This window comes from Manihot esculenta, chromosome 10 (genome assembly GCF_001659605.2).
Source record: "Manihot esculenta cultivar AM560-2 chromosome 10, M.esculenta_v8, whole genome shotgun sequence".
Lineage (NCBI taxonomy): Eukaryota > Viridiplantae > Streptophyta > Magnoliopsida > Malpighiales > Euphorbiaceae > Manihot > Manihot esculenta.
This window is the reverse complement of record NC_035170.2, coordinates 31,295,911-31,308,209: the sequence shown is the minus strand read 5'-3', so window position 1 is coordinate 31,308,209 and position 12,299 is coordinate 31,295,911. Positions and strand designations below refer to the sequence as shown.

General features: G+C 32.5%; 1 protein-coding gene across 2 annotated transcripts; it reads left to right on the top strand.

Moving 5' to 3' along the window:
* Positions 1 to 3,307: 3,307 nt before the first annotated feature.
* Positions 3,308 to 11,611, top strand: LOC110624768 (nucleolin 2). 2 transcript variants are annotated; one of them, XM_043960997.1, is made up of 9 exons: positions 3,308 to 3,746; positions 5,628 to 5,728; positions 5,841 to 6,204; positions 8,172 to 9,014; positions 9,130 to 9,187; positions 9,397 to 9,482; positions 9,563 to 9,669; positions 9,746 to 9,833; positions 10,688 to 11,611. In XM_043960997.1, exons 1-9 carry the CDS (start codon positions 3,612 to 3,614, stop codon positions 10,973 to 10,975), a joined length of 2,070 nt encoding a protein of 689 aa, XP_043816932.1. In that variant the 5' UTR covers positions 3,308 to 3,611; the 3' UTR covers positions 10,976 to 11,611. The 2 variants fall into 2 exon arrangements, with proteins under 2 accessions (XP_043816932.1, XP_021625762.1); XM_021770070.2 differs by having other exon boundaries at positions 3,309 to 3,746; positions 9,421 to 9,482.
* Positions 11,612 to 12,299: the final 688 nt, after the last annotated feature.

Below are 12,299 nucleotides of genomic sequence, written 5' to 3'. Positions count from 1 at the left end.
TTAAAATATTTTGATTTTATTATTTAGAATTTAAAGTGTTATATATAAATATAAATTTATATAATATTTGAATTTTTTATTTAATAAATTTAAAAATAAATATATAAAGTAAAACTATATAGACTATTAAAGCACGTGATTTGCACGGACAATTGTCGTTTGTGAGTAAAATAAGCCAGCAGAAAGCAAATTGTACAAATATCCACCAACATGCACAAACAGTGTTTGGAATTAGCCAATTAAAACTCGGTCCATCAAGCCAACAGGCACCAGCTACTCTAAACATATAATTATTAAATCACAGGGGCAAATATGTCATTCTAGAGAACCACCGCAGTCCACTTGCTGGGTAATGGTGACAAGAAAGCTTTGAGCCGCCCAATCTGACCGCCCCCACCACCACCTTTCCCTTAGTACTTTTCTCCTCCTCCTCCCTCGCGTGCCCTTCACGTGTGCTTGACACGCGTACGTACTTCAGTCACCCTGTCCCTCTCAGCGCGTGGTTTTACTTGCTCCGTCAACGTGCAAAACATGTGCTTACTTGGAATTGATTTATGCTTAATTACTTAATAATATTTTTTTCTTGGTTGAATATTGTTGTTTGTGTAATGAATTTGTTCAGTTTAAGTCGTTTTCTTCTTAATATATCATACCATTTTTAATTCAATGAATTAAAAAAAATCCACTTTCAGTATTTTCTTTTTAATATCATTTTTTTATTAGCCAAAAGAAATTTTCATTTAATTTATATTTTCTTTTAAGCAAAGTGTGAATAATTGAATCAACATGTGTTAATGACATTTGTATTTTTTAATTATAGACTTTGGTTTATAGAGAAGCAGTGAAACTAATTACCTAATTAAAAATTCATCTCTTTTATAGTGAAAAATAGATATAGTTATCTCATGCTTATAGAATCATTATTATTCAGTATTTATATAATGAAAAATATATTAATTTTTAAAATCTTTAACTATAATGACCAAATTCTAAAATATATATATATATATATATATATAATGGCCAAAAATAATAATAAAAATTTAAATACTTTATCGTTATTGATTTATTAATTAATCTCTGCTTTTATCTTGTGTGCCATTAGAAAGCTTGTCTGAAGATTAGCAGAATCCACGCTGCCAACCAACGCTATAAGGCAATAATAATAATTATATTATATAATAAATAAATAAATAATAAATAAAAAGAAGTTTGGGCGGTTATTGGTGGGTCCACCACTTGACCTGGTCTCTTGATGGTGACTTTCTATAGAAAGTCAAACACTGTGGCAAGGGAAGCTTCAACGGTTCTGATTCATCCCAATTCCTGCAAGTACCACGTGCCGTTTCCATAACGAACCATCAAAACGGGCGTTTTGTGCTTGGCCACACGTGACAGTGCCACTAGGTAATTTCGCTTTCATCAGATAAGGAATGGTTCTGTGGGTCCGATTCGATATTGGTCCCACCTACCTACTAATTTTCAATTTTTAATTATAATACATTTTTTTTTTCTTTTAAAGGCTACTGGCATCAACAATGGTTGACAAATAAAAAAAAAAACATTTCTGCGATGAAATTCAATTATTTAAGTTTTAATATTATTCTCCAAATTTTAAATTAATTACAATTTTATTTATTTCTAGAATTTAATGTGAGAAAATTACGTATGATCCTACATAGTAATAGGATTATTTTTTAAATCGTTATTTATGAATTTTATATAACACATAAATTTTATTTAAAAAACAAATTATTTTTAACTAATTAACTAAAATATTAATATTATAAAATTAATATAAATTTAATAAATTTACTATATATTCATTTTAAACAAAAGTTATGTATTATGTGTGGGGTGTGTGTATATATATATATTATAATAAATTCATTTTGTAATAAAATTTAAATTTGCTTTGATTAATATACTTTTCAAAGAAAAAAAAAATTCAGGTTGTCCGAGCCAAGTTCAAGGTTGTTGGCCCAGCCCAAGCCCGCAGCCTTCGCTAGCTTGCACTTATAGAACCCAATTAGTGAAAATAAAATCAATATTTCAAATTCAAATGATAATTATTATTTAATCTATATGATAAAATTTATTATTTAATTTTATAAAATATATTAAAATTTTTTAAAAATATATTAATTAATAATTGTCATGATCTTTTAACACTATAAGTGGAGAGAAATTTAAAATTACTCTTCTTTTAATAATTATATATTAATTATTTTATTAAATTTTAAATAAATGATATTATAAACGCACTTTAATACGTGGTATATCAAATTTAAAATGATATTAATTTAGTAAAAATATTTTTATATAGAATAATGGTATACACAAAAAAAAAAAAAAAAAAACAAAAAGAGGAGACACTTGAAAATAACCTGAGATTGGTTTGTCGAGTCAGAAAGAACACGTGGCAGCTGCTTGTGGCTTCTATATCCTCTTCTGATTTCTGTCCGACCTCCCATGTCTAGAGTTCCTTCATGTGTAGGAAAATTACTACTTAGTTTTATAATTTAATACAATTAAATATTTTATTATTTTATTTTTAAAAATATATTAAATACTCTATATATTTTTAAATTGTTAACTACTTAATTCATTATGTTAATTATAAAGACTATATTTTTCTTTTTATTTTTAAATTATATAAATTAAATAGTTATTATTTTTGACAGTATATAATTAAATAATTATTTTTTAAAATTATAGAATTATAGAAATTAAGTTATATTTTAAAATTATAAATATTAGTTTGTATATTTTTTATGATAAATAATTTTAGCCTTTAAAATTTTATTTTATTATCAGAGTAGTCACCATATTAGAATTTATTAATAGATATGACAATTTAATTATTTAAATCATGATAATTTTAATATTTTAATATTTTAATATTTGTAACAATTTAATTTTTTTATTTAAGTTTATTTTTTCAATTTATAATGATGGAAAATAAATTTAGCAAAAAAACAATAAAAATTGAGTTGAATTATTTATTATTAAGAGGAATTATTATTGTTAAAAAAATAAAAATAAAATTATATATTTTACTGAATTATAGGCATTAGACAGTGGATTACCAGTTTAAAAACAAGCTATTTACTCATTATACTTTTAAAAATAATAAAATTAAGGATTATTGTAAAATTATAAAAATTGATATTAAGATAAATTGAAATATTTATCATTACATTTTTTTTTGGAAATATTTAAATGGATTTTGTCGATCAATTTTACCATATATATAAATAATATATAATATCTGCTATCCATTTCATTTTTACTCTCCATTTTCTTTGTTGGCTTTTATTTAAACCATTCTCGTTCCCTATCCTGAAATTTAAATCCCGGGGTTTTCCCATGAAACCCCAAAACCAAAAATCCCTCTCTCGACTATCTTTCCATCACTTTCCCGAGAAAGCACAATCCTAAACCTCTCACATTCTTCCATCAGCCTTATCGTGGCCCTTCCCATATTTACCCCTAATCGTCTCTTAACCCTTGTCCCAGTTACCTTTTTCATTTTAGGGATCGCGGATTGAAAAAGGCGTTTAAAGAGGGTAATATATTAGGGTTTTGTTTTATTGAAAAGCGAGAGAGATATGGGGAGCGTGGATCGACTTGAAGATCGGACGTTTAGGGTTAATTTAGACGGAGATGGTGCGGATAAGTTGAGAGAGAGCGTTAAGAATAAGCTCAAGGAGTTCATGGGCGATTATACTGACGATACTCTTGTGGTAATGCATATGTATATGCATATGTATAATTTTTGTTTATGTATTGGGGCCTTGATGCCTTTGCATGTCGTAGAATTTTTCTGAACTACTGAATGAAATTTCTTCATTGGTTTCCTATGTTGAGAATTTTGTACTTCTTTGTCATTGTTAGATTTAAGAATGATACTGTTTTTCAGAGCTTAGTTTGAGCGTGACAGGAGAATGATAATCATTCGTCAATGCCCTAACCCTATATTTATTTGCTTAGTTATATTTGTTCTGGAACGATTGGCGTTTATTTTAGAAGTGATTAAAGGGACGAGGTTGGGAATGCTCTAGATGTACGTTTATTTATTTGGCTATCAGCAAGAACAAGTTAGGTGTGAGCTCAAGGCAGGGGACTTGCATTGGACCTGTTGTGGTTTTTTAAGTTCGGGTTTCAGTTGTTGAAGTCATTCCTTATTGTCTAATTATCTCATCTTTGCCCCTTTCTTTCATCTTAGGGATTAAAGCTTATTTGAGATTAAGGCTGTTATGATTTAGTAATGGCAGAAATCTCTTTCATTTAAGAGGTTTTCTGTTGTATTTTAATGAAGTTTAATTATGATAACATGTTGATCCATTTTAATGGTGGGTTTGGATTGATGGATTTCAAGTATAGGACAAAACAACGGAAAAACTTGATGAAACATATTCACATTGCTCTGGTGCATAACGCTTTGAAGGTTTTGCTGAAAAATTTCAAATCAAATGAAGGGTCTGGTGCCTCATGTTGTTTTATCTCATGGCAGTTGCGCTTGGATTTTAAGATAAACATGCTGTTCATGGAAGTTATGAATGAAATTTAATGATTTAGGAAAATCAAAAGTTCAGCAATGTTAAGATTGCTTTGTTTCCATGTATAGTTATGGCTTGTTCAAGTTATGGAAATACTCTCTATCAAAGGCAGGATAAGCAGCCTACATTGGATGACCCTCCAAGACCTCTTGCAAAGTGGGAGCCATGCACTGGGCATGCCTTAATTGAGCTTATTGCCTCATTTGGGTTGACTGGTTAATTTGAAATGGTCTCTATAAGTTGGCTAATTAGCTGGAATATTTAGGGTTTGTTTGACATTTCTGTTGGAGCTAGTATCAAGAAAAGCACATTCTTAAATATATTAGTTAGCAAATGTTATAAATTAGTTTAAAATTAAATTGAACATGTTTTAGTCATATGACCACCAAAATATTTTTCTCAACTTTTTTTTAAATGGCATCTAAAATGACCGAGTTTTTTCAGAAAGTGTTTTTTTGGCCCTAACCTCAATGCCGTTTGGCTATTATGTGGACTGCTCAGGACATTTTGTTTCTTAAGATTGGTATTGCTTGCTGCAGTTACATGAAAAAAAATAAAAATTACTCTTGGTGTTTTGGTTGGTTGAAGTATGTCTATATGAGGGCTTTAGAAGTATATTAATGTACAATTTGTTTCTATTGTTCATAGGGGTAGTGTGTGGTCGATGGTGCTTGTTGATAAACTGAAGACCCCACTTGGCTTCATTTGATGTAAAGATAAAATTTAGGTGATCAAGTACATTTGATAGTTATGAAGTCATGTAGCCTTCTAATCTGAAAATCCTCTGTCAGTTATTTACAATAACCAATTCAAGCTCTCAATGATGCTTTCTACTGTCCTGTTGTGTAATTTGATTTAGGGTGTTGAAAATCCTGCACATTATTAATGGGCTTCTGGAATGATAATTGATGTATGTGGCTATGTGCCCCTATATTTCTACTGTTATACTGTTCTGTAGTTCAGCAATGGATTTTATGAATTCCTTTTCCATCTGGGGAATGAATTTTTTTTTATTTTTTAAGTGATTTGGAATCATAATATTTAAAGTTCTGTTTGCATTGGCAGGAGTACGTGATTGTCTTACTGAGAAATGGCAGGCGCAAAGAAGAAGCTAGGCATGAATTGAATGTGTTTTTGGCTGATAATAGCGATTCCTTTGTGTCTTGGTAATTTGATTCCTATTCCATTTTATAAGAAATTTGAGGTAGTAAAAATATGGTGCTGGCTACTTTATTTTACATTATCCTCATCAGTATTACAATATTTATATTTTGACAGGTTGTGGGATCACCTGGCTTCAAATTTGGATGAATATGTACAGCCTCACGAGACTCATACCAGCAATGTGGTCAAAACCAAACCCACATTGGGAGACCATGTTGGCAGGGACGAATCTCACTATGTTGATTCTGAATCAGGGAAAGGGAAGTCTGATAAGTTATCCATAACTCGGCATAAAAGAGAATGGAAAGGTTTAACGAAGGATGCAACTGAACCTCCACCTCTTCGAAGCGCTGTGGTTGATATTGGACATTACGATGAAAAGAGTCATCGTAAAGCAAGTCATGCGAGAAGATCCGAGTCTCCTCACCCTCCACAACAGAAGAAGAGGAGTCGACAGGATGAGCGACAGCATATGAAGGTTTGAGTTTCTAAATTTTCCTTTCCTCCCCATCCCCTATTTTAACTAAGAAACAACTCATGGAACTTGAACTACTTTGCTATTATCATTTCTCCGGGTCGAGCAGTGCATATCTTAGAGCAGCTGCAGTGCATATCTTAGAGCAGCTACTAGCTCCACACTTTAGTTGAATTTTAGTGAGATGTGTAATGAGAAGATAAAGCTGTTCGCCTAATGTCTTTTGTTTGTCTCTCAAAATAAGAATTTGAAATTTTAGTAGTAAAAAATTATATGTATTTGTCTTTGTCATAACTGACTTCAAAAGAGAACTCTGTGTTCTATTCTTTTTCCAATGATGAGGTTGAATTTATCGTATTTTTTTCCTTTTTACTTCTCCATGGTTCTCTTAATGTATTTAATCTCATCTTTTACCCAAGTTGTGATTATTGTGGATTGGGATAAAAAATCTGTATGGTTGTAAAGAACTTGAGCAGTCATCCATTTGCAACTCTTGTTTTTTTTACTTGATAAGTAGGAAATGGTGTGACTAGTCATTTTTCTGATATGAATCATATGATTGATCTGTATGATTGCTCTAGTCAACAGATTCTCATGATCAGAAATATGCTAAGATAAATCTAAATGCTCTGATTCAGAAATTCAGGCATCATAATTTTAAAGCACTTATCAGCTCTATCTTATGCTTTTGAAAAGTTTAAACAAAGCTTCTGTTCCAACCTATGTGAAATGAGAGTCTCATGGGCATTAAAGTCCGGTTGCCATTACTGTTAGAAAAAAGCTACTTAATAATCATACTAGAAGGGAAATTAGCCTAACAATTAGGTATTGCGCTTTAAATGCATGTCTGAGCTTGAGAATGACACATCATCATTGGACTTGGTAATTTTTTTCCTGTTGAGCTGCTAGCTTTACATTTGTTATTGTTATTATTTTCATTTCACAATTTGATGCCTTGATTTTCTTTTCCAAATTTATCATTGGTAAGTTCAGGAGCCTGATTCCTGCTGAGTTCAAAGAATTGATAGTATTGTGAATGGTAATTTAGGAGTTATAGTTCTCTTGTGAAATTGTGTAAATGTTCTGTATGCATATAATCTAAGTGCTTTGACAAGGGGTGTTATTGCCTTATCTGAGTTGGTGTAGCTGTGTTGCCATGCATGTGGCACTGTTTTATGATTTGTTTTTGGAGACCTGTTGGGATGATGTTTTCCCATGATTTCATTAATGTATGGTTTTCTATGGTATTGTTTTCATTGTATGGTTTTATAATGTATTATGCTGTACAATGTTTGCAAAGATTGTATAGTTATCATGGTTCTATAACCATTCCTTGTTTGGATTGATTGTGTAGTATTGTTCTAAGTAATAATTAAATTACCTAAATACCCTCATTCATTTTTCTATGCAATTTGATAATTAATTCTTCACTTTTAATAATTTATTGCACATTTTATATTTATTTCAATTCACAAAGAGCTGTCCAATTTTTTTTTTTTAAATTCATATTTAATATATTAAATATTTGATAATAACATGACATTCACAAGATGATGTATTCATGAGGGTGATTATTAAGTTTGAGAGGTTGGTTTGGTTAGTTTAAGTAAATAATTGCTGTAAGGGTAAATTGGTCATATATAAAATATATGAAGGCAAAAAAGGAAACAAATTTTTTATAACAATGCAAAACCATTAATTTGGTGGTTAAAGAATCTATGAGTTAATCATGGAAATCAATCACCAAAAATCATACAATATACTATTCCAAATATGGTTATCTATGGAACAATACATTACATGGAAAAACATCATCCAAACAAAGCCTAACTCCCTTTGTTTATAGGAGTTTATGCTGTAGTACTGCAAATTATGTTGTAAATTAGGTCCTCATTTTCTCTTCTTTGTTTCTATGATTTGCATCTCCCTTTGCATTCCAATTTCTTACATGTTTACCAAATTGTTGGCAGAGGGAAGTAGTTTCTCAAGCAACCATTGATGCTCCTCGACGACTTCTCCAATTTGCAGTGCGAGATGCTGTAGGAAATTTGAGGCCGTCTGGTACAGTAAAAGAACCCTCTCTGAAGCGGCTTCGTTCTGTGGTGTCTACATCCACTGGGGAATCATCATTAGTTGATCGTCCTAGAAGGATTCAGTCAATTGCTAGAGTTCCAAATCCTATGGCTACTGTAATTAGAGCTGTTCAAGAAGCTGCTGAAGATGTAAAAGTTAAATCTTCAAAAAGTGTGTTTGATCGACTTGGTCGTGAGATGGATATATCAGATACTGAACAAGTTAGAGACATGAGAGATCTTGCTGTTGAAGATGAAGAATTTAACCAGATACCGGAGAAGACCCTCCCGTTCTATCATCAAATTCAAGGAGTGGATATTGGAATTGTGGATAGTGAAACCAGGTTGGCTGGTGACTCAATGTTTGACAATGAAGGTTATGATGACGGCGACGATGATGATGTTTTAGGCCACAGAGTTATTGATGTTTGTGAAACCGGCACATCTGGTGGAAAAATGTTGGAGGATTCGCTCATGGGGCAGTACAGAGCCTCAAATGCTGATGATGTAATGCGAATAACTCGAATTAAAGATCATGACCAACCTGTTTCGTCTGCAAAAACATCATTAAACTTTTCTACAAATCTAAATTCCCGGAAGCCACCTCATTTTCAGGAACCAAGAGAGGTTGCAGAAATGGGCAATTGGAGATCTGTTGAGGAGAATGAGGAAGATGCAGGGAAGTCTACTATTCAAGCAATGAGGGAGAATGGCAAGCCTGTCGTGGTTGGTAATGGAAATGTAAGATGGTTGTCTTGTCTGTGGATTTATTTTTTCCACTTTCTTGTGGTGTCATTTGTCACTTCATTTGTTCCTCTTGTTTATGACATTTCTTTTGTTGTGATGATGTGAACAGGCAAAACCAGTCGCTGATATGCAGAGAGAATCTCAGAAGTCAGTGCAATCTGTGCCTGGTGAGTTCTGAAGATTTTCAAAGTGGTTTTGATGGTAGTTTTTATAAGTAGAAATGAGAAGAAACACCCTGAAAATCACTTAGTAGTTCATTGCAACTTCTGTAGCTATTTCTGTCCTTTTGCTCGTCTTGTTGATTATTTATTTCAATTCTTTTTTTTTTTCCGTATTTGCCCCCCCTTTCTATGTTTCTGATGGCTTGAAAACTTAGAATCTGTTTTGGATGGTGTTGCAGGTTCATATACTAGTGGTCGTCCATTAGAGGATGCTGATTCTCGAACCATTTTTGTCAGCAATGTAATTACCTGTACATTTTTTATCTATATTTTTGCAGAGATTGTCTCCTTGCTCAAGAGTATTTTGTCATCATTTCACAGGTCCACTTTGCTGCTACTAAGGACAGCCTTTCTCGTCATTTTAACAAGTTTGGCGAAGTGCTCAAAGTGGTTATAGTCACTGATGCAGCAACGGGGCAGCCAAAGGGGTAAGTTGTTCTGTTTGCATTATGGTCTGCTTTTTCATTTATTTTGTAATTTTTTTCACTATCTGCTGCTACACAGGTCAGCTTATGTAGAATTTATGCGAAAAGAGGCGGCAGACAATGCATTATCTCTTGATGGCACTTCCTTTATGTCACGGATTCTCAAGGTAGGAAACATATATTTTGGTTGGTTAATTTGCCACAAGTATCTCTCTCCCCTTTCCCTTCTCTTAGTTTTACTCCCATCTTTTTGCTTTCTGCATATATGGATTTATCCTCCAGTTGAGGACATTTTGCTGCCTTTTTTTTGAAAAAATAGCTTAAATGGTTAGGCAGATGGACGAAGTTGCTATAATTAATTACTTGCATTTTTTGCTGGAAGATAGTTTAATAGTCTGTGATTGAATAGTTTGTTGCTGTTTTGTATTGTAAGTTCGTTACATTCTTGTCTTGTCTCTGTCTCCCTCTAGATGGAGGTCTGTTTTTAGTATGGTTGCCTTCAGGGGCATGGCATGAAACTTTATTTGGTAATGATGTTTGGGACCACTGTTAGAAATGTGCAATTGTCTAATAAAACTCCTTGGGTAATGCTGGAACTTGAGTATGGTCTTGGGAGACTTGAAACGCTGGTATAGTTCTTAAAATCAGTGTCAGGGGAACTTGCAGGTTTATGATAATCTCCATTAGTGGTTTTAGATATTTTTAGCATATTGACTTTTTATATTGATATAAGTAGTTGAGATGAAGTTATATCACGGACATCATGTGTCCTGTTATGTACACATATGCTTGTTTGCTGGACAATGGCATGCAAGAATAATTTGAAGTTCCCATGGATAACAAAGGTTTGTTTATTTTGCGTTACTGTTTATATTCAATGTAATTTGAAGATTTCAAGGTGGGGTATATTACCTTGGCAGGTATATATGTGTATTTTTTAATGTGGATTATGAAATGCTGCTTAATGGTTCCTTGCTTCTAAGATGTGTCGTGGATTCTTAAAGCTGTTTTCTTCTTGCAGGTTGTAAAGAGAAGCCCTACCCACCAAGAAGCTACTCCTATCATGACATGGCCCCGAATTGCCCGTGGCTCTCCATATGCTAGTGGTAGGTTTGCAAGAGTTCCTTTCCCCCGAGGTATTCCTGGAGCATTTAGGTCTCGCCCTCCCATGAAACTTGGTGCCAGAAGTTTGCAGTGGAAGCGAGATGCTCAAGGCAACCCAGGTGAGAGTGGGGCTCCAGTCCCAAACAGTCTTGTGTCCCCTACTGCCAGGAGTCTCACCTATGTCCGAACAGAGCCTAAAACCTGATGGGAATTCGGGTACCACTAAATCAAACAATGCATATTTTCCTTTGTTCAAATGTTCGGATTGCAAGTGCGAGGAATTGCACTGCATGGAGTGTTTTCACACTGCGGCTGTTACAAATCCATTGGTTTCACTTATTCATCAGAGTATCGATCTTCTGTATATGGTGAAGAACATATATGCCAGAACTGGTGGAGATCTCAGGAGTATGGAAGAGTTTCTCTTTTTAGCAAATATTTTTGGGTTCTTTTATGGGGCTGGGTGTTTTTACAAATACAATTGGAAAGAGACAATGGACACTGGCTGCCTAGTTGTCTGGCCCCTGAGAGTATCTACATCGTTAATGGAAATTTGTGAATAGGGTGGATGGGTACGTAGTTTTTCTTTTGTTGCAGGGTTCTTATTTTTATTTCAATTTCTTTTTTTTTTATATAAAAAAAAACAGAAAGTAGGAAATGAAAAATGAAAAAGAAAAGACAACTTTGTAATTGGGTAGCATCTGTATCTGCATATTCTAACGTTGTTGTTGGTTGCCAAATGCTTTTTACCCATATGAGAACTCAACCTTGTTTTGACATTGAAAGACAAGCTTGGGTGCGTTTCTGCATTTATAATATAGTTGTTATATTCTGGATTGGATTTTCCAATTTTCATAGTTGGACAAAACTCGGCAATATTTATAAACATTTTTAAGAAAGGTCTTTTACATTTGTGGTCTATGGAGGAGTACTGGATTGGTGGATGTATGTCCAAGCTCAATGATTTTGGCTTATGTTGATTGTAATCGTCAGACTCTGCAGGCTTCAAACTTTCATAATTGAATCAAGCTTTATTTCAAATGTGTTGTATAACTAAATTTGCTTATAACTTATAGGTGTACCGGGATACATCAATATTTATATGATAAAAGTAGAAAACAGATTATAAACTCACATAATTAGGTGAGAAAATAAATAAATTAATTATGCACATTAATTCATAATTGTAATTTTCAAGAATGAATTGATATTCAATATTAAAAAAATTAAATTATCTATAACTGAAAATACATTACACACTTAAGGACTAGCAATCTTATACTCAAAACTTACATCAAGAGTTTGCTAAAATATTAGAAATTTAGAATTAAAAGCATAGTCTCTGCCTAGCTAATAGGTAATCTGAAGATGGCAATTTCTTACTTTACCCATATATAAATTTAATTCAATCAAATTTCAAATGGAGTATACATTATTAATAAGTCCACCTTTATATTTTAAGATACTTATTAAAATATTAATAAGCTTTGATTTCATCATACGCTTCTAGTCTTTCTATTTTATAATTA